The sequence below is a fragment of the Pongo pygmaeus genome, chromosome 2, assembly GCF_028885625.2.
Source record: "Pongo pygmaeus isolate AG05252 chromosome 2, NHGRI_mPonPyg2-v2.0_pri, whole genome shotgun sequence".
NCBI lineage: Eukaryota > Metazoa > Chordata > Mammalia > Primates > Hominidae > Pongo > Pongo pygmaeus.
In genome coordinates, this window is record NC_085930.1 from 56,504,688 (window position 1) to 56,532,546 (window position 27,859).

At 46.1% G+C, this 27,859-nt stretch overlaps 1 protein-coding gene across 9 annotated transcripts in view; it reads right to left on the bottom strand.

The window, feature by feature from the left end:
- MYLK (myosin light chain kinase) overlaps positions 1-27,859 on the bottom strand; it is a 280,357-nt gene that overhangs the window by 107,661 nt on the left and 144,837 nt on the right. For 8 of the 9 annotated variants that reach the window (XM_063661671.1, XM_063661676.1, XM_063661673.1 and 5 more), the window contains 8 exons: positions 21,855-21,903; positions 20,798-20,963; positions 19,279-19,444; positions 17,300-17,318; positions 15,580-16,115; positions 14,789-14,995; positions 7,870-8,004; positions 4,059-4,211 (listed from right to left, as the gene is read on the bottom strand). In XM_063661671.1, the coding sequence (XP_063517741.1) occupies positions 4,059-4,211; positions 7,870-8,004; positions 14,789-14,995; positions 15,580-16,115; positions 17,300-17,318; positions 19,279-19,444; positions 20,798-20,963; positions 21,855-21,903 (1,431 nt within the window). The remainder of the gene's footprint in view (positions 1-4,058; positions 4,212-7,869; positions 8,005-14,788; positions 14,996-15,579; positions 16,116-17,299; positions 17,319-19,278; positions 19,445-20,797; positions 20,964-21,854; positions 21,904-27,859) is intronic. The other variant, XM_063661677.1, reaches the window with a different exon arrangement.

The window sequence follows — 27,859 nt, forward strand, 5'->3', positions numbered from 1 at the left end:
CTCAAGAGATCCACCTGCCTTGGCCTCCCAAAGTGCTGGGATTACAGGCATGAGCCACTTCGCGTAGCCCTGTTGAGGGACTCTTTAAGGTAATTTACAGATTTCCTGCACGCCCTAATGGGCACTGAGTCCCCAGAAAAGCGAGGAATTCTAGGGAATGCCTCCCTGCACTGCAGGGGAGGTTCGGCAACCTCTGTGCTCTCATCCATTCAGGGAACGCATGCTCCCATGGCAGGCCTGCCTCTACACACAGTATGACGTGGTCCCTCCCTGCAGGGAGCTTACAGTCTGGAGAGGAAGATAATTAAGCAAGTAGAGTAAAATGAAAGTGAATTTTCACGGAGTTAATTGTTTTCTCCTCTCCTCCAGAGGCCTGGCATGGTGTGCCCCCGCCTTCTGAACTCACTTTCTATCACACTGCCCAGTCTACTTTGCTGCAGCCACAGAGGCTGCCGTCTTGCTGCTCCTCGAATGGGCCAACCTTGCTCCTGACTCAGGACCTTGCACTTGCTGTGCTGCCCACCTGGAGCTCTCTTTCCCCAGGCCATGGACACCTCTGAGGCTTCCTCACAGCACTAAAGGTACACCCTCTCACCCTCCTCGATTCACACACCCCGCTCACTGGCTTTTTCTCTTTATAATTATTCCTTTGTGACCTGCTCATGTTCTTAACAGCACGTGCCAGCATTTGAAATGAGGCCGGTGCTGATTGCTGCCGGCATCCTCATCAGAATGTAAGCACCCTGCAGGCAGGGCCCTCAGCTGTCCTGTCTACTGCAGTTTCCCCAGAACAATGCCTGGCACTGATCAATACAGGCGCGCAGCAAAGACTTGTTGATAAGTAAGTGTAATACTAGAAGCACACGGTGTTCAGGGAACGAATTCTGGGGTGATTAGGGTAGGCTTCCCAGAGAAAGTGACATTTGTGGGAGTTTCCAGGATTTGGAGAAGAAGATAGTCACTGAGGAGGGGAGGCAGAGAAAGCATGAAGGGCTGGCTGCAGAAATCGTGTCTGAGGGCTGCACCAGCAATCTCGATGATTGCAAAATATCGGCAAAAGGCGAGAGGTGAGAAAGAGCCCCTGCATCTGGCCTTTGGCACAGTATCTGCTGAGCTCTCAGAATAAGCTTGCTTCCCCTAGAGCTGCCCCTCAACCACCCCTAGAGAAGACAACTGGAGGGACACTCATTGCTGCATGGCGCCACCTTGTGGCCAGAGCCCTTGGAAGCAGGCGCGTGCGTCTATGGCTTGTATCTGGCTGGACACCTCCCTCCTCTGACTTTCTGATGGCCAAACAAACACACAATACTGTAGCAAAGTGGATCCTTTGGGAAAACCCCTCCTCAGTCTTGGCATTTGTAAGGATTGTATCTTGTTTAAAGGTGGGCTCTGCTGGACAATCATAATCACAGCACATACCTATGGAGGGTATGTGCTATCCTACGCTCTGGGGATACTTTGCACATTCATTCACTTAATCCTCACAGTACCGCGACTGTCAGCATCTCCATTTCACACAAGAGGAAGGTGAGGTCTGGAATGCTAACTAACGCCAGGTTGCAGGGCTAGTAAGTGGCAGAGCAGGACTCACACCCAGGCCGCTGGCTCCATATCCGTGCTCCCCACCGTGGCCCGGTGCCACACTAAGGGCAAGAGAGGGCTGGACCTAGGCAGCTAAGGGAGAGGTGAAGCAGCCATCAGTGCAGTAGGGAACAAACACCTCCACTGTGATCATCTCCCCCAGCCCGTGCTGTCCCGCGAGGACCCAGAGCCAATGGGGCTGCCAATCAAGTCAGAAAAACTCCACAGCAGAGGACAGTGCAGGGAGCAGCCCCGAGCCTCCTGAGTGTCTCAGGGCACCGTGCCAGGGGGTGTCACTGTGCCAGGCTCACCCTGCTCCAATCCTGTGCCAAGAGCCCAAACGCTGCCGGGCCTGAGCATGTGGCTGCGTCCTCAGCCTTGTTCACCATTTATGGTATCTGAGCCTGTCTGGTCTTTATAGCCCAGTGCATCCCCCACACTGGGAGGGGGTTCTCTCATGCAGGCCTCTTCTCAGAGCAAATCCAAACTTCCTTGGCAGAGTTTTTGCCTGGGACCTCTCTGTGCATTTTTTTTTTTTTTTTTTTTTTTTGTGGATGGGTGGTGATCCTTCAGGCCCCAGCACCCACAGGCCTGGGAGTCAGGAGGATGGCCCTAAAGAATTCTTGATCCTTTGCCTGGGACTCCCACCTCCTCGGTACTCTTAGCTCAGCTGGGTCACTCTAATCCAATCTAAACACAGGCAAGCCAGGACAGACATTGGATTAGTCCTTGGCTGCGGCTGTGGAGGGAGTATCGGAAAACAGAGGGCTGAGCCACGTGGCTCTACATGCAGCATTCTGACTCTTGCTGCCCCTTACTCGACTCTGGGGTTGGCCACACTAGCCTCCAAGAAGAGCCCCCAGGTGGAAGGTGAGTCCTGCCCCCTGACCCTCAGAGACAAGGTTCTCAGCAGTTCAGGTTTCCTCTGAAGTCTCATTATCACAATTTCCTGAGCTCCCCACCTGGCTCCCAGTGAGTCACGAAGTTAGAGCTATGAGGATAAATGAGTAAGTTTGTAAACCAGAATCTGGCTGCAAATTCCCAGAGGCCAGAGCTGGGCTCTGAACCCAGTGTGGTGGGTTTCCTGGAAGGAAGGGGTGGACAAGTTTTTCATGCTCACTCCTGGCAGAGAGCCTCACAGAGCCAGCGTCAGCCACATTCTCCATCAGTGCCAGTTCCTTCATCCCTAAGGGACTGACATCGCCCAGCCCACAGTGGCCAGTCTTCCCCTTTGGGCCAGGGGATATGTCCTCTGAAAAAGGTCAGGGCATAGGAATGAGCGCAGACTTGAAAGTCACAGGCTGTGGGCTCCAGGGTCCAGCTTTGCAGACTAACGTGATGCGCTTAGGCAAGTTACATTCAATTCCCGAGACTTCCAGAGCCTTCTGTCTGAAATCAGGACAGCATCCTTGTCCCCTAGGCTACTGAGGTCTCAGTGAGAGAATACGGGTGAGGTGAAAGTATTTAACACAGTAAGCCACAAATGTTTCTTCCCCTTTCCTTTTCCGCGAAACTTCCTCCTGCAGCCTCCCAGACAGTGGCTACTCATAAAATACAGAGATGTTCCTGACAGGCCTGAGCCCTGGGGAATGGAGAGATGTATTCTCCTGCTTGTCTGATGGGAGACCAGTCACGCTGCACTCAGTGCTAGCATCAGAGGACCCAGTCACGCACAGGAGCTGGGGGCATAGGCTCAGGGTGAGGGTGGGATCAGGCTTACCTGAAAGCCCTGGACCCAAGAAGCACTTCCATGGGAACTGTCACCAGGCCTGCTGATACCACAGCCCAGACAGATCTGTCTTGAGTCTGTGGCTCCCTGCAGTTCCTGGGGACTAAGTGCTTGGCTGATGAATGGATGACCGTGATAATCAGATTACTGGAGACCAGGCTGCTGATGTGTAAAAACAAGCCAGGGCCGGTGAGTAGAAGAGGGGCAGAAAGGGGACAACCTGTGACCCTCTGGAAGCCTCAATATGCACCCTGTGACCCAGGGGTCCCCCAGCATGTAAGGGTCGCTGGTGAGGCCGCTGACTGCTCAGGGAATATGTGAGTGCTCTCCCAAGTCTTTTTGTAGTGTGTGAGGTTTTCTTCTGACCGGACCTGGAGCTTCTGGAGCTAAGGGAGCCCTCATCTCTTTCCCCCATATCTTTCCATGGCCCCAGTGGAGTGAGGGGGTGAGGAAAAGGCCACCTCTGATGGCAGACCCTTGTCGCTGTGAACTCCTGGAGGTCATCTCCCTCACTTCCTACCTGCAGGTGCAGCACTTTTTAAGGACCCTCTCCTCTGCCCCTAAGAGGTTGCAGCAGCCACTCCTCTGTCACGGCACCTGCCGCTGCCAATGGTGTGGAGTAGTGCCATGTGCACCTCTGCTCCCTGGATTGTCACTCATGATACCATTTTCTACAAATGTGCCCTTCCTCCAAAGCAGAAGTGTCTGCAGGAAAGGTGCTTCTACCCAGGTGCCCAGAGGCTCCTACCACGGACGGTGACCCGGGCGCTGCAGGACACCTGCCCCAAGGCATTCTTAGCCAGGCAGGTGTAGGTGCCATGGTCCTCCGGCAGGGCATCCTGGATGTGGAGCTCAGCCACGCCGGCCTCACAGGTGGAACGAGCGTACTGGATGGGCTGCCCTGTGGAGGAAGCACAGGAAGGCTCAGGCCAGGCAGCACTGGCAGTAGGGACGGGAGCCCTGTCCTCAGCAGGGCTGCTGCTGTCATGACGCTGAGGCTTGTCATGCTTGCTCAGATCCATTGAGGGCTAATGATGTACCATGCACATCTCCAGCCAGCTGGACAGAGGCTTATGGGCTGGAGAAAGAGCCAGGGGCTAAGGAGATGAAGGAAAGGGAGTAATTGTGTGGTGGAGGAGGAAGACGGGGCCTAGAGGGATGGGGGAGGGAGAATCTGGAGGAATTAAAAAATGCAGGAGGGAAAGGGACAGAGTTTTGGGCATTCTGTGTTTAACAGTCTCCAAATCCACATCCTCAACTTCACAGAATTCTGAGCCTGGAGAGACTCTTACAGGGTTATCTGGTCCATAGCCCAGCCTCAGGCAAAACAGAGCTTTCCCGGGCTGAACATGGGGTGCCCAGCTCCACTTAGATGTCTCCAGAAACAATGATTCCATTTTCCACTGTAGATATTTATCAAAAAGCAATTCTGCATCCCCCACCCAATGTTGCAGTTAGGTGCATTTCTTCTATGCAATTAGGTGTATTTTAGGGTTCACAGAAAAGGTAAATATAGGGAACTAAAATGACTCGGCTCCTTTTTTCCAGAGTCCCTTCCACGTGACATTTCCAGGTCACATAAAGTCCTGCATGGAGACAGGAGTGCATGCAATGAGCTTTAGTGGTTTCCTTAATGCTCTATGTTCCTGGGAGTTTATCATTCTGGGATGTGACTTTTCATTTCCAGGAAAAAAAAAATCTCATTACTGAAGAGTCTGGCCTCGGAGCAGGAATGTGTCCAGCTGCCATATAGGAAGCAACTGTCAGTTTCTTCCCTTGCCAGGCCCCAGGGTCCTGGTTTGCACTTCATAAAAGTGGGGGTGGCCAGTGGGGGAGGGAGAAAGTACAGAAAGAAGTCGTCTCCCTGCAATGCAGTGTTTTCTTCTGCACATAGCAACACTTCATGTCTCCATGACAGTTTGGCAAAGAGACCGGCAAGCACACCATAGGACTAGAGGGGAAGATTCCTCTCAACCTATTGCATTTCATAAAAGTGGGTCCGGGGGCTGGGAAAGGCAGGGGCCTGGATCCTGCCACTGAGAGAAGTGAGCACTGCTCTTTGTTTTTACTTTTTGTCACAATGGTACCCTCCAAACCTCTCTTCCTTGACAATACCAGTGTATTCCCTGACTGCCGCCAATGTGTCTCTTCTGTCCAAACATGTGCTGACAAGCCTTTTGAGAGCTCTCCTTTAACTGGAACGTAACTCACTGTGGCCCCACAAACATGGGATGGGATGGAGGCCCCAGAAAGGAGCTGTTGGCTCAGGGCACATCACAATTGGGAGACATTAGGCTCTCCCAGCTCGGAGGCTGGGTTCAACTAGAGTTAGCAGCCAAGGAAACCCAACTTGAGCATGATCGCCCTCTAGTGGAACGGGTGTGGAAAAGCTAAGAGTCGCTGAGAAAACACAGTCTTGAGTGATGCATAAACTAGGAGACAGCAAGCTATGGCTCCTGGGCAGAATCCTAACTGCAGCTTGTTTTTGTAGCGCCTGCAAGCTAAGAATAGTTTTTACATATTTTAAACGGCCGAAAAAAATAAAGGTAATATATTTCATGACATGCAAAAATTATGTGAAACTCACATTTCAGTATCCATAAAGTTTTACTGCAACATAGCCACACTCATTCTTTCACGTATTGTCTATGGCTTATGTACTGTCTATTCTTTTATTTTTTGAGACAGGATCTCACTCTTATTACCCAGGTTGGAGTGCAGCAGCTAAGTTTTGCTAAGCCTGGCTAAGTTTTGCTTTTTTTTTTTTTTTTTTTTGTAGAGACAGTTTCACTGTGTTGGCCAGGCTGGTCTTGAACTCCTGAGCTCAGGCAATCTGCCTGCCTTGGCCTCCCAGAGTACTGGGATTACAGGAGTAAGCTACTGCGCCCAGCCTCCTATGGCTGCTTTTATACCACAACAGCAGAGCTGAGAGTTGTTAAAGAGGCTGTATGGCCTGAAAAGCTGAAAATAGCTACTACTTGGCCCTTCATAGAAAATGTTTGTTGATACTTAGTCTAGACTCCGTTATTAGTCCTTAACGCCCATATTGTGTTCCAGCCACAAGGAGGCTGCCTCCTTGAAGTCAATCACTGGATCCAGTAGGACTTCTGTCCTTTGCGGAGGGCTGGGAGGGAAGGCAGACCTCAATTCTCACGTACCTACCCAAGAACACTACATGTAGGAAGACTAGATGGCACTTCCTCTCACTCACTAAAGACAGCTTCTAGCAAAGCCTGAGCAAACTACACCAACAAGGAAGGTTCACAGGCAATACACCAATGACGCAGACACAACTGGGGACTATTTGGTGCATAAGTGTTGGGGACCACCGCTCGTTTGCTCGCTCTTTCATTTATTTATTTATTTATTGATTGATGAAGCTTTGCTCTTGTCGCCCTGGCTGGAGTGCAATGGCACAATCTCGGCTCACTGCAACCTCTGGCTCCTGGGTTCAAGCGATTCTCCTGCCTCGGCCTCCGGAGTAGCTGGGATTATAGGCACCTGGCACCATGTTTGGCTAAGTTTTGTATTTTTAGTAGAGATGGGGGGGGGGGTCTCATCATGTTGGCCAGGCTGGTCTCGAACTCCTGACCTTAGGTGATCCACCCACCTCAGCCTCCCAAAGTGCGGATTACAGGCGTGAGCCACCGCACCTGGCCCACTGCTGTCTTAAGGAGCATATTCTATTAGGTGTGAGAGTGAGCTGAGATCCCAAACCTTCTTTTCCACCCTATCTTCTCATAGATAAAGAAGCTGGTACCCCAAGGGGTGAAGTGTCCAAGGTCACCCGACCACTCAGTGGTGGAGAAGGACAAGTGCCTGTGTCTCCTGACTCTCAGCAGGGGCTCTTTCACCCTCCCTGGGGATCCCCACAGTAGTCCCTGCTCCATCTTATCAGCTTAATGGACAGTTCTCAGTCTTTCAAGGTCAGAGTTCTCCCACACTGTTGAAATTAAATGGTCCTTTAAAAAGAAAAGGGTGATAATGTACGGCAAATAATTTTTTAAAGGACCTTACTTGACAAAAAAAGAGTTGGCAAGTCTCTATAGGACTATCAGTTTAAAAAGAATAACTGGTCTGTGAGTCCCAGAACCACCTGCCACTAAATAAAAGGTAAGATCCCTCATGCGACTTTGAGAGTGGTTCATTAGTTTATTAATTTATTTGTTCATTTATTTACTCAACAAATATTAATTGAGGGCCTATTATGAGTTTGGCCATATGAAAAGAAATCCAACTGCTCATGCCCCTATGTGTCAGGCATCTCATTGACCACTTTATAGAAATGATCTAATTTAATTTCACAACCACCACCCTGCAGATAGGCAGCATGATTCCCGCCATGTAGACGGAGAACTCAAGGCTCAGACAGGAGTAGTAACTTGCTCAGCCAGTCGGGAGCAGGATCCCAGTGCCCGTGCTCTCTCTGTGCCCCGTGCTTCCTTCTCATACCACCGGGATGTCCAAGGCATAAATGGCTCAGAGGGATAAGTGAGGATTCAGGCAGCACCAAAGGGCCCAGGGGATGGGAGCAGAGAGCTGAGGCAGGAGGAACTCACCATTCAGCAGCCAAGTGATCCGGGGCACTGGGGTCCCCTGTATGGAGCACTGCAGCACAAAATCCTGGCCCTCAATGACGGTGCAGTCCTTCAGGACACTGGAGAAGGAGGGGGCCACCTCCATCACGGCAAGCCCTGTGAGGGAAAAGGACAGGTCAGCTCAGATCACAGCTTGCCCGCTCTGGTGATGCCTGCAGTCACCCCAGCCTCCCAGGCACGCCTCACTGTCCTGGACACCTGGGTACCCTCGGCAGCCTGCCTTTGCCTTATCTCTCTTCACGCTTAAGAAACAGGCAGTACCAGTGATGTAGGGACCTGGAGCCTGAAGCAGATTTACCCGCAGGGGCTTTCTCACAGTCACAAAACACCCTAGCCCTGGGGTGCTTAGAACCTGGGCCTGCCTTCTCTCCTCTGTGACTCAGGTGCCTCCTGTTTTGCCTTGGCTTTTGCTGCCCTCGAGCCTCTGGAGAGCTCCTTCCTGCTTGTTGGTCCTACTCTACTTTCTAGTGTCTCTTATCTTCTTTAATATGTCCCATCAGTGATTACACAATCTTGTGAGTATCTTTTTACTTGTATAAGCCACAGGCTCACAGGTGAGGACATCAATTTTAAATTATTACAATGATTTTTTTCCAATTCCAGGACTGAATCATAGGACTCACATGTGCTCCAGTTTTCTAAGCACAGTTTGAACCCCATTCTAGGTCAAGGGCTCAGAGCTGCCGGGGACCTGGGAATATGCAGTAACGATGCCCTTGTGTGGTTTGAATGCACATTCTGGTTGAGAACTGCTGAGCTGAACTTTCCAAAAGCCTTCTACATCAGTGAATTAGGGGACATTTTCTAGTTTGGGGACCTTAATTAAAAGCAATAGGGATAATCTCTTCTATGACAACCAGAACATGCTGTACATGTGTCAAGGTGGCTGATAGCTGAGAAAAGGTGGAACTGGATTTGGTGCTTAGAAGATATATCACTGGTGCTTTTCAAGAGAGCCTATTCAATACAGAGATGAGAGGAAATGTCATATTATACTGCAGGGGTTTATGGGCAAGAAAGCTAATAAGATTTGAGGGCCTACTATGTGCCAGGTACTTTTCCAGATGTGATTGTGACAATGCTATGAGGTTGTTCTCTCGAGTTCATTTTACAGACGAGGTTACTAATTTCCCATAGTTGAACTCGATGCTGAAGCCAAGTTTTACAGCCAGCTCTGACTGTACAGCTGCGCTTGCTCCTCCAGATCCTAGGGGAGGGTAGGTGATGGGAGAGCAGCGACAAGACAGAGTGATGGTGTACCTGGACAGGCCTGGCACTGAGGAAGGGTCAGACAGACCACCAGGAGGGTGTGGGGAGGCACCCTCTCCATCCCTTCCCTTGGCCAGTGTTGAACTCCCTCATTAGAGAAATGCCTTTGGGAGTTATCAAAAAGGATATAGGCTTCCATGCCAGGTCAGTTTGGGTTAGAAATACGCTCTCTTTTTACAAGGCATGTGAACTTGGACAAGTCATTTAACCTTACTGAAGATCAGTATTCTCATCTAGAAAATGGGTATGATTTTCTTGTAAGATTGTTGGGATAACTAAATGAAACAATTCAGGTAGAGCATTTAGCACAAAACCTAGCATAGCACATCCTCAGTGAGTGTTAGCTGTTATTATCAAGTAGAAGCTGTGCATAGAGACTCTACTTGTGGCAAATATAGTCTAGGGATGAAAGAGAGTGGAGGGATAGAGTAGGAGCTCGAGGGGCTCTCAAGCGGAAGGAAGATTTTCTTTCCTTTTTCAGCATAGGGACAACTAGAGCATGCTTGTAGGGAGAAAAAAGAGGTCTCTCAATAAGGGAAGGGGAAAGATTGAAGTGGTGGGAGAGTAAATCATTGTTAGATCAGATCCTTGTGAAGACGGGAAGGGCAGAAAGAGAAGTCTTGGGAAGGGAAATAGACAGGTATTCTGTAGTATAGGAAAACAGAAAGAGAGAAGTATGTAGGAGGAGCTAAAAGAACACCCATCAGATGACCTATTTCGTGGTAAACTCATCTTCCAAGAATTAGCTAGGATGTTTAGGAACTGGAGAAGTTTTAGAAAAGCGAGTGTCTTCATCAAGAAGATAGGATGTGGAATGGCAAAGTAAAGACCTCTGAAGATCTACTCCTCCATAAAAGCAACAACAATACTGGCAAAAAGAGTCAAAAGCAATGGTTTCAGGAGCCAGAAATTAACCACAGGCTTGCAACATTCTGAGGAGCATTCAATAAAAACAAACAAACATCCAGGAGTGGTGGCTCACGTCTTTAATCTCAGCACTTTGGGAGGCCAAGGCAGAAGGATTGCTTGAGCCAGAAGTTTGAAACTAGCCTGGGAAACATAGCAAGACTCTTGTCTCTACCAAAAATAAAATTAAAATATTAGCTAGGCATGATGGCATGTGCCTGTAGTCTCATTTAGTAGGCTGAAGCAGGAGGATTGCTTGAGCCCAAGAGTTTGAGGCTGTAGCAAGCTATGATCACGCCACTGCACTACAGTCTGGGTGACAGAGTGAGACTCTGTCTCTAAAAAGTAAAAACAATAAACAACAACAAAAGACCCCAACAACAATACCCTGCCCCTCCACCCTCCCAAAAAACAAACAACAACAACAACAACAAAAATATAGCTGAATCTTGGTAAGAACAGCAAGCTATGTGCTTTTTCACTCTTGTGCCCCTTGCCCCAGCTCTGGGGTAACTCTGAAAACCAACAGTATCTATGGTACTTGTGAAAATCAGCCACTTAGCAAGGGGCAGGATGGGTTCAGAGCTCCTGAAAAACCCCATCCATAAGAGAATGGTCACTATTTGCCCTGTCTGGCAGCTCCTTCAACAACTCCATTTTCAGGGTTGTCTTTGTTTAACCCGACTCAAAGTTTACTCTGTGTGGATGGCCCTGTCTCCAGGGTGTTTGTCAAAATCAATCAGTAGCAATTGTTTAATATTACAGCTACTTGAGACAGCAATATCATTCGGGGCTGAGAAGAGTCTGACCAAAAAACTTAAAAGGAAAAACTGGGGAATGAGATGTCCAGGACTTTGAAAAGCTCTGACAGATTCCTGAGAACTGAGAAGCCCACATGGATGTGCAGGGCTGTGAGCCTGCCCAGGAAAGATGTAAGAAGGCCCTCCTGTCTCACCTCTGGCTGACTTGGAGCTTTGGTGCAAGCAGAAAGTAAAGGCTAAAGCAGAGCTGTAAACTGCTGGCCAGAGCACTGAAAATGGGCGTAACACACACACACAGCCCCTTGGCAAAGGCTGGGAAAAGTATTAGTTCAAGGTGTTTAAGGAACTCTCCATCCAATCAATTAGCTGATCACTAAACTAACTAAGCAGGGACTTCTGTGGCCACACATGACAAATAATCCAGCCTTTACAGAATGGGAGAGGATTATTGTAAATCATGTCTGGTAAATGACTTGTATCCAGAATACATAAAGAACTCTTGCAACTCAACAATAGAAAAGTAAATGATGCAATTAAAACATGGGTAAAGTATTTGAATAGGCATTTCTCCGAAGGAGATATACAAATGTCCAATAAGTATATGAAATGATGTTCAAAATCACTAGTCATTAGAGAAATGCAAATCAAAATTGCAGTCAGGCTGGGTGTGGCAGTTCATGCCTGTAAACCCAGCAATTTAGGAGGCTAAAGTGGGAGGACTGTTTGAGCAAGGAGTTCAAGTCCAGCCTGGACAACATACTGAGACCTTTTATCTACAAAAATAAACAAAATTAGCTGGGTATAGTGGCATATTCCTGTGGTCCCAGCTACCCAGGAGGCTGAGGTGGGAAGGATCACTTGAGGCTGGGATGTTGAGACTGCAATGAGCTATTATCATGCCACTGCACTCCAGCCTGGGCAACAGAGTGAGACCCTGTTTCCAAAAAAAAAAAAAAATCATAGTCAGATGATTGTGAATGGCTATAATGAAAAAATAGAAAACAGGCTGAGTGCAGTGGCTCATGCCTATAATCCCAGTGCTTTGGGAGGTTGAAGTGGGAGGATCACTCAAGTCTAGGGGTTTGAGACAAGCCTGGGCAACATAGTGAGATCCCCGTCTCTACAAATAATAAAAAAAATTAGCCAAGTGTGGTGGCAAGCACCTTTAGTCCCACCTACTCAGGAGGCAAGGCTGGAGGATTGCTTGAGCCCAGGAGTTCAAGGTTACAGTGAGCTATTATCATGCCACTGCACTCTAGCCCCATTGGCAAAGCAAGACCTCGTTTTAAAAAAAAAAGCAAGCAAGCAAGCAAGCAAGCAAGAAAATAACAAGTGTTGGTGAGAATGTGGAAAAACTGCAACACTTGTACATCGCTAGAAGAATGTCAAATGGTGAAAAACAGTTTGTTAGTTCCTCAGAGGGTTAAATCCAGAATTACCTTATGACCCAACAATATATGTGGTCTAAACATCAAAATTGAAAACAGGTATTGAAAACAACTCATACATAAATGTGCATAGCAACACTTTTCACCACAGCTAAAAAGTAGAAACAACCACATGGACCTTAACTGATGCATGGATAAACAAAACATGCTATGTCCATACGATGCAATATGATTCAGCCACATGGATGAATGAAGTACTAACACCTGCTACAACATAGATGAACCCTGAAGACATTAAGCTAAGAGAAAGAAGCCAGACACAAAAGGCCACATATTGAATGATTCCACTTAACACCAAATGTTCAGAAGAGGAAAACCCATAGAGACAAAAAGTAGATTAGTGGCTGTCAGGGGTTGTGGGGATGGGAGAACAGGGAGTGACGGCTGATGGGTAGGATTTTTTTGGGAGGGGTAGTGAAAATGTTCTGAAATCAGATGATGGTGATGGCCACACAACTCTGTGAATATATTAAACACCACTGAATTGTGTACTTTAAAAGGGTGCTTTTTATGTTATGTGAATTATATCTCAATAAAGCTGTCACACAAAACACAACAAGATAGGGAATCAACCTGAGATGTATTACCCCATGACGCGAACAGGCTAAAAATAGTCTTCTATGAGACTTAGATAAATTCACAGCAGAAGAAGCCACAGGAGAATCTAGGCCCTCTGGATACCCCATTAACCTGTGGTGGACCTGACACCATATTTCTGTCCCCTGTGCAGGGATAGAGACCTGGCCTGGATGATGAGGCTTGATCTCCTAGACCTGTGAACTTTGCCTACCAGCACTCCCACCTGCAAATGGCATGGATAATATTTCTTGTAAAGGAATTCACAAGGATAGTAAAAATTCCAGTTAAACAATAGTTAAAATCCCAGTGAATCAATAGTATATAGTGAAAAGTAAGATGCCCCATTCCTTCCTGTGGACCCCTGGTTTCCCCTTCCTAGAGGGACTTTTGTGCTCTTCCAGAAATGATTTGTGCACACACAGGCATCTTTTGCATGTGTGTACACAGATCTTTTCTTCCATTTACACATGAGCCTGTACTTTGCTCCTCTCCCTTCCTAGTGCATCTTGAACATGTTTTAGCATCAGTCTACAGGATATTGTCTGGCATTCTACTATATGGATACATCACTAAGTCTTTTTTTCTTTTGGAAATGTGCATTTTGAAAATTTTCAAACACACACAAAAGTAGACAAAGCAGTGTAGTGAATTCTTATGTACCCATCTCTCAACTTTCATTTATATCAATATTATTTCATTGATACCTCTGCCAGTGCTCCCGAAACATGAATTATTTCTAAGTCAAATATAAAAAGCCATATCATTTCACCAGTAAATAACTCAGGATATATCTCTCAAACAGACGAACTTATAAAAAAAAAAAAGTAACAAGACCACCATCACATCTTAAAACACCACGAATTCCTTTATATTAAATCTTATCAGTGTCCAAATTCTCTTGATGTTCCCACAAAAACTTTTTAAAGATTATCTCAGTCAGGATTGGCAGAAGATTATCAAAAATTATTGTAATTGTTGATGTTACTATATACCTTCTAATATAAGTTTTCTATAGGTTGTCTTTTTTTTTTTTTGCTTGCAATTTGTATGTGGAAAAAAAATGGGTGAAAGTTATTTGTTCCACAGTTTCCAGCAGCCTGCAATTTGCAGATTCTACTCTTGTGGTGTTTGTTAATGCATTTCTCAAGGGTATGGCATGGGCCTGGGGCTTACATATGCATTTAGAGTAAGGGGGAAATTTTATAGAGATAGACAGGTACAAGAATATTTATCATAGGTATGTTATAATAGTGAAAAATGGAAACAATTATTCAACAAATAACAGCATATCTAAATTAGATACAGTCATTCCATGCAATATTATATGGCTACTAAAAGTCATGCTTTCCAAGAATTGTATAAAAAGATGTTAATATCACATGAGCAAATTAGGATAGAAAGCAGTATACAAATACCACAATGGTAAGTTTGTATAAAAACCATTAAAATATAATTTATTTCTGAGTCATAAGATTATATATTGTTTAAATTCCCCACAATGAACATGCATTACTTTTATAAAAAGACAGTACAATAAACATAAAAGATGTGGGATCCCACATCATCTCACATTACTCTAAACCTGTATATTTAATGAATACTCAGTTCTCTGTGGTTACAAACGTGAGTCACAGCACTATTCAAACAGCTGAGGGACCTAGGAAAGGTAGCTGTCAGTTGGGCTGGGCGTGGGGCCATGCATGTTTATTTTGAGGTGATTCTGATGTAAACTCATGATTATGAATCACGGGCCTAGAGCAACACACTTGGCCTTGGCATGTGATTGGGGGTGACATTTCTGTCGGGCTGTGCACCAAGGCAGGGGGCTGTAGGAGATGAACCATCTGCAGAAGGTGAAGCACCCCATGAATGGTTGTCCCACAGAGAATGCAGGGTGACCCGGAGAAGTGTACTCACTTTCCACTTGGAGGGTCCAGCTACAGGACACCTGGCCTTGGGCGTTGGAAGCAGTGCAGCTGTATTTCCCACTGTCCCTGGTCCGGGCTTTCAGCAGGCAGAGGTAATGGGAGCCAGCATCTTCATAAACCTCAATGCTGCCTTCCTGTCTCCTCACGGGGGTGCCTTCCAGGAACCAGGCCACTTCAGGCTTTGGAGTCCCGGAAACTACAGGGCCAGGTAAAGAACATGAGCTCCCTATGCCCTGGAGAGAACCCCGTGATTGTGAGGTAGGTGGGGAAGGCGTGAGCTGGAGGAAAGGGCTCAGTTTGGTGTGGAGCTGCCCTCCCACCTCTGAGTCTGCTTCCTCACCCTCAACCACACTCCACAAGACAAAACCTCCTGAGAGAGTCAGGGGCCTTGAGGAGGATGAATACAAGGTGATGGGCCAGGTCTCCAGGTCAGCCAAAGCCAGGCAAGGGGAAGAAAGGGCAGAGGACACCATGAGGTTTGCTTTCTGATGTTGGCGATAATGAGGGTGTTTCTTCTAGGGTGGTAAGAACTAGGGCCAGTGCCAGTACTCTATCCAACAGCAAACAACAGGCTACTGTTAGGGGTCTCCCTAGAATAAAGGGCATTTCTACAATGAGTCCCTCCTAAGGGGAAGGCCCTTGTAAGGTGGTTTTCTAGGGGAGCTAGTCCAAGAAGATGAGTGGATATAGGTGGTGCAGACCAGCTGGGTGCTGAAGGAAGGGAGTGGCCACCAAGGGGCTACATTTTGGCAATAGGTGACCCTAATTACCTCTACTCACCTTCACATCTGAACTTGACAGTTTGATTTTCCCTGACCTCCTGGCTTTGGGGCTTGCTCTCAAATTTGGGGAATGCTGAATTCCTCTGGCCCTCTATGGGGATTCTCCTGGTAGCAGCCTTGCTCACAACGTCTTGGCTCCCCAGGCCAGGCTGCCTGGTGGGGAAGGTGGCTGGACGGGGAGCAGCTGGGCTCTTCCTCTCTTCTCCAGAAGGTGATAGGACCCCCAGGCCTGGTGCTCTTGGTTCTGGCTGAACTCTTGCGGCCTGCAGGGTGATGGAGCTGGAAGTCTTCTGAAGGACCGGGGTCTGCGGGGCCATTCTGGGCGAGTCCTTGTATGACTCCAGCTTGGACTCCCTTGGGGGCTGAGGCTGGCTGTTTGCAGCCCAGGGTGGGGAGCCACCTCTCTGGGGGCTGGAGCAGTTCTTGCTTTCGGCTGCAGCCTCCAGACTGTCCAGCTTTGACTCCTTTGAGATTACATTGGTCACCTCTTTCCTGACATCTGAATTGGTGGCTTTTGTTTCTCTCCCAAATGACCTGTGTGGTGGTGAGGGTGGGGGTAGGGTGGGTGAGGAGAGGGGAGAATAGAATGATCATCTGGTTACTCACAAACATTACTCATCACAAGCACGGATTCCAGGGATCACAAAAGCCCACAAGTTAAGAGCAAGTAAGAGCATCTTTCTCTGCAGTTTGCCCAGTTTCCCAAGCCACAGCACAAGCAGCCATTACCAACACTTGCCTGTCCCGCAGCCCTGCCCAGAGCCCTCTTTCCCTACATTTCCCTTCTCCACTGGTGCCTCCCTAGTTCAACCCCTGCCACCGGTGTCCCGTGTCTACTCTGCCCTCGTTAATCTATTTTCTTTACAGCAACCATAGTTGATCTTTTGAAAACATTAATCAAATTATGTCATTTCAAGCCCGAGGATTTTTCCAACATCTTTTCCACTACTTTAAGAACAAAACTGAGCCCCACAAGAGGGCCCACAGGAATGCCAGCTCCTGATCGTACAGACATTGGCCCGCCATTCACCAGGCTGCGGCCACACTGGCGTCCTTCTGGGTCCCCATGGGCCCACCTCTTGGTTCACAGCTTGTACACGCTATCCCTGCTGTTTGGAGCACACTCCCTGAGCTTTTCTTCACCAGCTAACTTTCCTTTGCACAGGTCTGAGCTCAAATACCAAGTTCCCGAAATGGCTTCCCTGCCCCTCTATTCTAATCAGTGCCTTCCTATTGTCCTTCCTCACAGACACATCCCAGTTGGTAACGTGCATTCGTGTGGTTTAAGCCCTCCTCTACGCCCACCCCTGCACATCCAGCGTCTAGCGCTGAGCCTCACACACAGGAAAGAGGCTCCTGCTGGGTCTGGGCTGGATGAGTGAACAGACTCTGCCCTGGAATGAGGAAGGCAGCCTTCTTAGAGCAGTGTTCTTCCTCAGGATGCTAACCAGAGAAGAGACTGTGTAGATACTGAGAAAGGTGGCGACACTGAGTTTTCCAGTCTCAATATTGACAGCAACCTGAGACAGAACCCGTGTGTCATATTATAATAGGAGAACAAGACAAAACACCCAAAATAAAACAACACCCTCCAAACGGCCAATTCTTCTGCCCCATAAGATGATTCAGAAATTCAGGGCATTTCTCGATAACATCCCTTCTTTCCTTGCAGGGCATTTCAAGAGGGAAAACGTAAAAGTCACAAAGCCTAGACATACCTATTGGCGCTGTCCAAACCTGGAAAAAGGGGGAAGGGTGGAAAGACTGTTAGTAGAATGCCGTATACACCAAGCTTTCCCTCCCCAGGCACTTCCCCATCACCGTAGTTCCACCCTGCTGGCTCCTTCCAGCTTCCCTGGTGCTGAACATCTTTGGCCTTTGAATTCCCCCCAGCCCTAGAGTACATTGTCAAAGCTTCAGATGCTGTCCTTTGGGCTTTTTAATAGTGGCTGGTGCTACCATACCCTGAGGGCATGGAATCTGTTTCTGTTCACTAAACAGAAGGAAAAAAAACCAATCCAGGGACAAACAAACATCTACTGAAAATTCCAAACCCAAATGCTATAACTTACCATTGTACAGAAAAGCATATTTTTAATGTTATCCAGTTCTTCAAAGAAAAAACATAAAATACATATTTTTCCTGCTATATTCTTTCTCAAATTTTATCATGGTAAACTTCAAAATATACAATAGTAGAAAGAGATAACAAACCCTGAAAGCCATCACCACGATTAAGGAGATACCACATTTTGCCAGTCTTATAAATCCATTTTTGTTTTCTTTTGTTTATTTGTTTTTGAGTATTTTAAAACAAATATCGGGCAACATATTTTGTCATGAAGTCCATCAGGAAGGAACAGTATTTAACTCAACGTCAGGGCAGGCACACATTGCTCTGGATGTCTGGTGGCATCTCCTTATCCAGCAGTGAGCCACCAAGTCAGGTTCTCTGGTCAGGATCAGGATTTCTTGTTTTAGTGGTGTCAAGTGAAATAGAGAATACCAGCATGCACTGCACACAGTACAGTCAGGATGGTTTCCTGAAACTTGTTTACCTACGTATACACATTCTGGGTTGCAATGTACTGTGAAATATATTTCTTTCTGTAGATTGCAAAAAATACCCAGGCCAAAAAAAGTAACAAGAGCAAAGAGGAATCGTTTCTAAGAAGAAGGAGATGAAGAAGAAAAAAATCAGAAGAAAAGGGGGGACAAAGAAGGAGGAAGGACTGAAAGCCACTTCCCTTCCTGATCCCCGAGTTCTTGCTCCAGTAAAGTGACATGCAGCCCCTTCCCCATCCCTGCACTCCCTCCTCAGCCTGGACTTGAGGAACCAAGGAACTGTAAGGAGGAGATGTGTTCAACAAGACTTCCAAAGAAGAACTGACAGGGCTGACAACTCAAGGAGAAAGAGGCAGGGTTCAAAAGGATGCTGGGAAGTCCAGTCTGGGTGTGAAGGAACATGAGAACCCTGGTAGAGGGAGTCAAGTCGAAGGATCGCCGGACTTGAAAGACAGAGTAAACTATGAGTAAATTCTGGGCAGGTTAAATTTGGGGTGATGGCAAGACGTTAGCAATGTTCATTCTTCCAGTTGGCAATCACAGATACAAAAGGGAGTCCGGGTGAGAAGAAAGGACTGAAGACATGGTGGGGGAGAGTACGGGTACACAAGAGAAGGTGGCAGCCAAGCACAGGGCATCTTCCCTCGTGGCCAGGTCTGTGCTGCCCCTGCTCACCCTTTCTTCTTGTCAAAGACCTGCCCCTGGTGGCCGGGCGTGGTGGCTCATGCCTGTAATCCCAGCACTTTTGGAGGCCAAGGCAGGCAGATCACTTGAGGTCAGCCTGGCCAACATGGTAAAACCCTGTCTCTACAAAAAATAAAAAAATTAGCCGGGCGTGGTGGTGCGTGCCTGTAGTCCCAGCTACTCAGGAGGCTGAGGGAGGAGAATCGCTTGAACCTGGGTGGCGGAGGTTGCAGTGAGCTGAGGTCATGTCACTGCACTCCAGCCTGGGTGACAGAGCAAGACTCTGTCTGAAGAGAAAAAAAAAAAAAGACCTGCCCCTGGGGAGTGCCTGGGTGTGTGAGTGGGCCACGTGTATACACACACAGGTGTGCAGTGAACAAGCAGCTCCTCTAGGAGGGTGCGGCACCAGGCAGGGATCGTTCTGCACTAGCCCTCCACTGGTCAATACCTTGGATGGAAAGTTCAGCTGACATTGAGGCCTTCCCCGACCCGTTCACCACCAGGCACGTGTACACTCCCACATCATCTTGGCTGACTCCATGGATTTCCAGAACCTGCATCCCATTCTTCTCAGACATAGACACACGGGCACTCGGCTGCAGTGGAACATTTCCCTGTGGATGGCAATGGGGTAACTTGGTCATACAAATCTGCTTACTTTCTGGCTGTGTCCTCCTGCCTCCTGCCAATCCTAGTGGGACAGACTCCAGGGCCTGGGCAGCAGCGCCCTCTGCTGTGGGCCCTGTCAATGCGCTCAGAGAGCCGACTTTAAACAGTTCAGGGGCCCTGACTTGAGGTTTGTGGATGTGGTGTGGTGCTCTGTCCCACTTAGAGCAGTTGCCTGGAAACTGTTTCAAAGGAGCCTGAGTTTGAGGTAGGCAATCCCATATTCCTCACTTCAGTTTTTCCTTACCTCCCCATTCCTTTTAGTCTTTTCCTAGGGGAGTTCAAGAGAACTAGGAAGCAGGTAAAAGGTGTCAATACCCACTTTTACCCAGGCATTCCATCTCTGAAAAACCTATTCCCCTGGCCATGATTCTACCTGTTCCCCTTGGATCCTCACTGCCCTGTTTAACAGCCATCCCCAACCCCATGCCACTGCCTCCCTGCCCGCCCACCTCTCCCACTTAAGCTTCACTTCCCCCAGCCCTGAATGATTTATAAATCCCTTCTACATGGAGCCTCCTGACAATATTTTGAGGTAGGTGGTATTATTTCTATCTCACAGATAAGGAAACCAGGGTTCCAAGAAATCAAATGACTTATCCAGCTTCACAGGCTTTATAAACCAGGGAGCTGTGGCTTGACACCTAGAACCCTAACTTCACAGTCCACTCTCGAGATTGTCAGGCTTGTCTTGACTCAGAAGTTTTCTGCCATTTTGTGAGTGTGAGAATTGTCAGAACACTGTGGTCTGAGTAACAGAGGGAGAGTTGTAATAGGGACAGGAACATGCATCACTAACAAACATACAGAGAACCCCTGAGAACTGCCTGAAACAGGAGGAACAGAATGGAAAGACTCCTACTAGTTGAAAGGTCTAACCCTGAATTTTCAGGGTCCCTAGGGCTGTGATATAGTTTGGCTGTGTCCCCACCCAAATTTCATCTTGAAATGTAGCTCCCATAATTCCCATGTGTTGTGGGAGGGACCCAGTGGAGAGTAACTGAATCATGGGGTGGGTTTTCCCATGCTATTCTCATGACAGTGAATAAGTCTCATGTGATCTGATGGTTTTATAAAGAGGAGTTCCCCTGCACATGCTCTCTTGTCTGCCGCCATATAAGGCATGACTTTGCTCCTCATTCGCCTTCTGTCATGATTTTGAGGACTCCCCAGCCATGTGGAACTGTGAGTCCATTAAACCTCTTTCCTTTATAAATCACCCAGTCTCAGGTACGTCTATTAGCAGCATGAGAACAGACTAATACAGGCTGGATCAGGGTCAGGGCAGACAGAAACCTCACCTTGAGCCAGGTGACCTGCGGTTGGGGTCGGCCAGTGATCTTGCAGGAGAATCGTCCCATCTGTCCTTCTTTGACCATAACTCGGCCCAGCTTGGTAGCAAACTTTGGTGGGCACTCCCCCCAGATGCTAGGACGAGTCTCCACTGCTGGAGCTGAAAATCTATCCCTGTAAGGAAATTGGCAGAGAATCCAGTCCCAGACAAGGCAGCAATTCAACCATCCTCTCTCCACCTCACCCAAAGGCACTAAGTTGAGGTCAGAAGCCATCAAAGTGTAGCCTTCCCAATTTTATGACTCAGAAACTTTCTCATGCTCTCTCTAGAAAAATGTATGGCATCAAAACCTATTTCCTTTACCTCTTGGACATGCAGCTAGACTTCGTTTACTAGCCTTCCTTGCAGTTAGGCATGCCTGAATTCCACTGAGTTCTGGCTGAAAGCCTGGGTTTTGGCCAGGAGACCATGAGCAGAAGAGCTGTATGCCACTTCCAGGGCTGACTCATAAGAACCTCCTGTGAGGCTCTGCAGTCTCTTGTCCACTCTGCTGGTGAGATACAGAAGGCCCAGTGGGGGCTCAAGGGCCTAGGAGATGAAGCTATAAAATGGAAGAAGCCTGGGCAACTGGAAGATAATGTGGAGGGCTCTCCCCATGTTCCAGGATATCTGAATTGAACTTTCCCTGAGTAAGAAACAAACTTTCCCTGGGCTGAGCCATTGTGATTTGAGGCTTGTCTGTTACAGCAGCTACTGTTACCCGCCTCTTCTAGCCTTGCTTATTTCAATCTTCTGACTATTGCCTTGATTGTCAGAGTCCACTGCAGACTCTGGCCACCTCTCCCACTTCCTTAGCATTTAGCACCTGGGCCAGTCAAAGGGGCCAATCACAGAGGCAGCCAGGTCAGGAGGTGCTGCGTAAATGACACATCTCATTGTACTAGGCTCCCGCCCTTTGGTTATTATAACCTAGGAGAGCCAAGACTTACTCCCCAGACCTATCCTGCTCAAGTCAGCAGGAAAGCAATCCAACCCTTACTCTGCCTTGAACATCCAGGACTTACCCTAAGGTTTTGGAAACAACAGGTTGACCAAGCTGCTTCGCAAAACTTCCTGCAAAAAAAAAGGGTTGATGAGACAGGTCTGAGCCACCAACTTGGAGCAATGAAAGTAAAAAAGATTCAACAGCAGGGGTGGGTGGGATAGTGATGGTGATCATTAATCTTGACTGAGCATGGGCTGTGTCACTATGGGTACTATGGTAGGTGTTTACATACATTGTCATGTGAATTTGTTGCAATAATTTTATGAAGCTGATACTACATTATCCTATTTTTTAAACAGATGACAGAAATAAGATTCAGAGAAGTTAAGTCATCCATACAGGGTCACAAAGTCAGTAACAGTGCAGAAATTCACCCAGGTCTGCCAGATTCTAGAACTCTCAACCACCCTGCTGAGTTGTTAGAGTGGCACGATCTACCTTCCATTTTAGGGATTATTTGGGGGTGATTCAGGACCTCTCCAGAACATTTTCTCAGTTAAAGGGAGGGAGGGAAAGGCCCATGCCTATCTCTTACCACACCTACTCTTGACTGACACAATCAACACTCCATTCTTCCACTTAAGGCCTGGCAAGCAGCAGCAAGCTGAAAGAGAGCAGGGCAGGTCACTGCAGATGAGCTAGAGTGAAGCCAGCAGTTCCTGCAGAATCTGCAGTGCTGCCACACTGAACACTGCCAGTCCTGGGCAAGGCGCTGCTATGCTGGACACTGCCAGTCCTGGGCAAGGTGCTGCTATGCTGGACACTGCCAGCCCTGGGCAAGGTGCTGCTATGCTGGGCACTGCCAGCCCTGGGCAAGGTGCTGCTATGCTGGGCACTGCCAGTCAGTCCTAGGTGAGATGATGAGGCCACGGTAGGCGCTATCCTACTGGGCACTGCTGATCCTGGGTGAGCTGCTGCCGTGCTAGGCAGGAGGCCATTAAATAGCAAAGCCAGCAAGGCAGCTGGGGTTAGCTCCTTTCATCCAGCTTCTGCAGCTGGGAGGGACAATTCACAATGTGACCACGAAATAACTCTAAAGTAGTGGGAGTTTTATTTTGAGGGGTGGGGTGGGAGGAAGAGGTCATTTTTGAGAGGATGATCACCCTGAAATTTGTTCTTTTGCTGCAAGCTGGGGGTGTTTATAAAACCCTATCCTAGGGAGGGTAGAGTCATCCTCTGATGTCAGCAGACAGTTGCTGTGGGGAATTTGCAGGGAGTTTACTGCAAAAGGGTAAACTTCCTTAACTTTGACTCTGATCACATTTATATGACTGTGTAAGAACATGTGTGGAGGAGAAAAATCATGGCTGAGTATTTTCGTCAGCCACATCCGGTTTAAGATTCCACCAGAACTTTAGTGAAAAGGGAATAACAAACACTCGCATCGCATTTAAGTTGTGGCTCCATATAATTGGTGATTACAATACAGGCATTTCTGTTTAACATTACTTAGTGAGCTGTGTCTAGTTCTCATTCCTGAAAGTGTTTTGGTTTTTGTCATTCCATTCTCTATTCAAAAGTAAAAGAACTTCTAAATTGATAAAAGGAGAGACTTGTTTCGAAAGGACTCAACTGACAGTCAAGATGCTGGGCCCTCAGATGCTGCTGGAGGCAGAGCCAACTGTCCAGTCCTCCTGGAAATATTTGAGCGAGGAAAAATCATAAGCTTTAAAGATGCTCTGCTCTTGGGCCAGCACCTCCATTTCTGTGACTCCATTCAAAGGAAACGACGCTAAAGTTAGAAAAGAAAGTTTACACAGCTATTCGCTTTGATCTTATTTGTAATAGTGAAAGTTAGAAGAAACATAAATGTCACTCAGTAGGAAGAAAGTAAGTAGTTAGGTAAAATGTACAATTAGACATCTTATTCTGTCATTAAATTATGTTTAAGAATATCTGAAACGTGCAGGTACACGTTAGGATATTATCTCATTCGTTCCTCAGCACACTCCAAATGGGCTATGATCCTCTCTGCTCCACTGGGCTCCATCCCAACCACGATCTTGTCAAACCGAATGGTTGACACTCTGTCTCCATCTCACTCAGATGCTCAGTAGCAGCATTTGACACAAGGTCCCACTCCCCTTCAAAGCACTTTCTCTTCTAGACTTTCCTGCTTTTACCAGGTTATCCATCTTCTCTCAACCTCCTTCTCTGCTCAACCTTTGCATGCTGGGGCACCCTAGGGCTGAGTCCTGGGCCTCTCCCCAGCTCCATCTAATTTCCCCCAGGAGGTCTTAGTCCCATAGCTTTAAATATCATCTATATGCTAAAGATCCCAACCCATATGCCCACTGGAACTTCTTATTCACTCATCGGGGTATCCAGAACAAATCCCAGCACATTGTAGGTATTTAAATATTTGTTAAATAAATACATTTTGTGCAGCGTACAAAATTACCTATTTAATGTGATCATAATTAGTTAAAACTAAAATACCCAAAGACAGGAAAATGACCAGAAGAAAAGGTATCATGTTATTAATACTGATTATTTTGGGGGTTGTGGTACTCTGAGTAATTTTATTCAGCTGTATTTTCTAAAACCTATAAATACAATGGTAAAGAAGAAACGAAACATGGAAAATATAATCTAGTTGCAAAAATAGGGGCGGGGAGGAAGAAAGTAAAATCTGGCATCCAAATAGAGGATGGATAGGGCCTTCTAAACATGCTCTATACAACAGCATTATCCAGTCTCTAACACTTCACCACAAAATATCCGTGTACCATCCATTGTACTACCCACACTACTGTATCACTCATTTCATCTGGGAATAAAGATTTTATAAAAATTAGACTGATTAACTGATAAATGGATAAACGAAATGTGGTGCATCCATACAATGAAGTATTATTCAGCTGTAAAAGGAATGAAGTACTAACACGTGGTACACAACATGGATGGACATTGAAAAAGTGCATTAAGTGAAGGAGCTCAGACCCAAAAGGCCATGTATGATAGGATTCCGTTCATATGAAATGTCCAGGAGAGGCAAATCCATAGAGAAAGATGGTGGTTCGTACTTGCCAGGAGCTGGGGGAGGAGGGGATGGGGAATTAATGCTCAATGGGTATGGGGTTTCCATTTGGGGTAATAAACAAGTCCTGGAATGAGATAGCAGTGATGGCTGCACAACACTGTGAATGTATTAATGACAATTGTACACTTTAAAATGGTTAAAATGGTAAATTTTATGTTAGGTATGTATATTTTACCACAATAAAAAAAATTAGACTGAGCATTTTAAAAAGTCTTGGGAGCTAAATATCTTAATCCAAAAGGCTTAAATTCCTTTGTTCCTTAAAAAATAAATAAAAGCAAAAACATGGCACTTCCCCAAAGAATAGCAAAAGAATGCTGGGGAGAGAAACTTCTATGTCAGGGTAAGAGGGTATGATGAAAACGTAACACATAAAGCAGTCAGCTAAAAATGGAATTGATGGATGCTTATTTTAATATGAGTTAACAGAGAGTTCACATCAAGACAAAAAGAATTTAGGCTAAAATTACTAACAGGGTCTATTTATAGGAAATATTTGAAGTTGCAAATTGTTAGATAAGGCAAAATTAATTTTGTAAAAGTATGAAAATCTGGCAGAACAGTAAGGTTATGTAGAAAAATAAGTGGAAAGGGGATTAAAATAGAAATGCAAAAAATAGGAGAATGAGTTAAGAGAATTGGTGAGGACAGAAGCAAGTTTCTGAGAAGAAGGAGAGGCCAAGACACTGACGGTATTTGATCTTAGATTTTTCAAAGACAAGTAAAAGAGAATGCTGGCAGGTCTTAGGATTGGAAAGTTCAGTGGTGGGAGGGATAAGGTAGACCTAGCTCTGTTTGTCAGATGATACAGAAAGACTGAATTGGGTCAGAACATACTGCTCAAAAAGTGAATAATGTGATCAAAATTGAAAGGAGCTGAAATGCTTCTAAAAACGTGCGGTGATATAATTTATCATCCAAACACAGACTCTCAGCACTGACAGAGATGCAATTAATAATCATGCCAGGATAGCAGGAGAAAGCTAGGACTGTTCCAGGAAAAGTGGGGAGCAGTCACCCTACTTGTAGCCAACTTCAAAGTGTTTTTGAGGATTACTTAAAATAGTGGTTCTCCACTCTATCAGAACAAATATCCGCTTTTTATAACACGTATTAACTGATACTCCCATGAGACCCTGATCAAAATTCCCTTCTAATCACACATACACATATGTGATAATTTCTTTTTTTTATTATTATTATTATTATACTTTAGGTTTTATGGTACATGTGTGCAATGTGCAGGTAAGTTACATATGTATACATGTGCCATGCTGGTGCGCTGCACCCACCAACTCGTCATCTAGCATTAGGTATATCTCCCAATGCTCTCCCTCCCCCCTCCCCCCACCCCACAACAGTCCCCGAAGTGTGATGTTCCCCTTCCTGTGTCCATGTGTTCTCATTGTTCAATTCCCACCTATGAGTGAGAATATGCGGTGTTTGGTTTTTTGTTCTTGCGATAGTTTACTGAGAATGATGATTTCCAATTTCATCCATGTCCCTACAAAGGACATGAACTCATCATTTTTTATGGCTGCATAGTATTCCATGGTGTATATGTGCCACATTTTCTTAATCCAGTCTATCATTGTTGGACATTTGAGTTGGTTCCAAGTCTTTGCTATTGTGAATAATGCCGCAATAAACATACGTGTGCATGTGTCTTTATAGCAGCATGATTTATAGTCCTTTGGGTATATACCCAGTAACGGGATGGCTGGGTCAAATGGAATTTCTAGTTCTAGATCCCTGAGGAATCGCCACACTGACTTCCACAAGGGTTGAACTAGTTTACAGTCCCACCAACAGTGTAAAAGTGTTCCTATTTCTCCACATCCTCTCCAGCACCTGTTGTTTCCTGACTTTTTAATGATTGCCATTCTAACTGGTGTGAGATGGTATCTCATTGTGGTTTTGATTTGCATTTCTCTGATGGCCAGTGATGGTGAGCATTTTTTCATGTGTTTTTTGGCTGCATAAATGTCTTCTTTTGAGAAGTGTCTATTCATGTCCTTCGCCCACTTTTTGATGGGGTTGTTTGTTTTTTTCTTGTAAATTTGTTGGAGTTCATTGTAGATTCTGGATATTAGCCCTTTGTCAGATGAGTAGGTTGTGAAAATTTTCTCCCATTTTGTAGGTTGCCTGTTCACTCTGATGGTAGTTTCTTTTGCTGTGCAGAAGCTCTTTAGTTTAATTAGATCCCATTTGTCAATTTTGGCTTTTGTTGCCATTGCTTTTGGTGTTTTAGACATGAAGTCCTTGCCCATGCCTATGTCCTGAATGGTAATGCCTAGGTTTTCTTCTAGAGTTTTTATGGTTTTAGGTCTAAAATTTAAGTCTTTAATCCATCTTGAATTGTGATAATTTCAAAAAGAAAATAAATGTAAAGCGTTAACTAAAGCATTACGGTGATATAGAGGGAAAGTGAATTATAAAAATATGGATTTCAATATGCAACTGTTCAAGCATGACCATTTCAATACGTAAGTGCTCAGGCACATTAGATGACAATGAAATGGCAGATTCTTGCATTAACTCCTAATGCATGTTTAGATTTAAAAGTGAGTGATGAAAAATCATACTGTACAAGTAGCACAGCAAAGTGAAAGAGCACAGGTCTACAAGTGGACACTAGAATATTCAAATAAAAAGATGTATTACATAAAAATGAAAGAAGAAAATAACTTTAAAATAAGATAACATAGCAAGACAAGTTACAGACCACTGAAGTAGAGAACATTTTTAGAAAGATGATTAATGTATTAACGTGGTGTTAAAACAATTCTCCGTTTTATGATGTGGGGTTGAGTAGTAAAAAAATTATCACAGTAAAAGTTATCACAGGATTTCAAGGTAAAATCCCACCTTACCTTGAAATACACATTCAGTGAATGGTTTGGATGAAGGAACAGTGATAATACCAAGAGACTATAGAGAAGCCATGTGCTAGGATGAAAACAGCAGTCATCTCCAAAAAA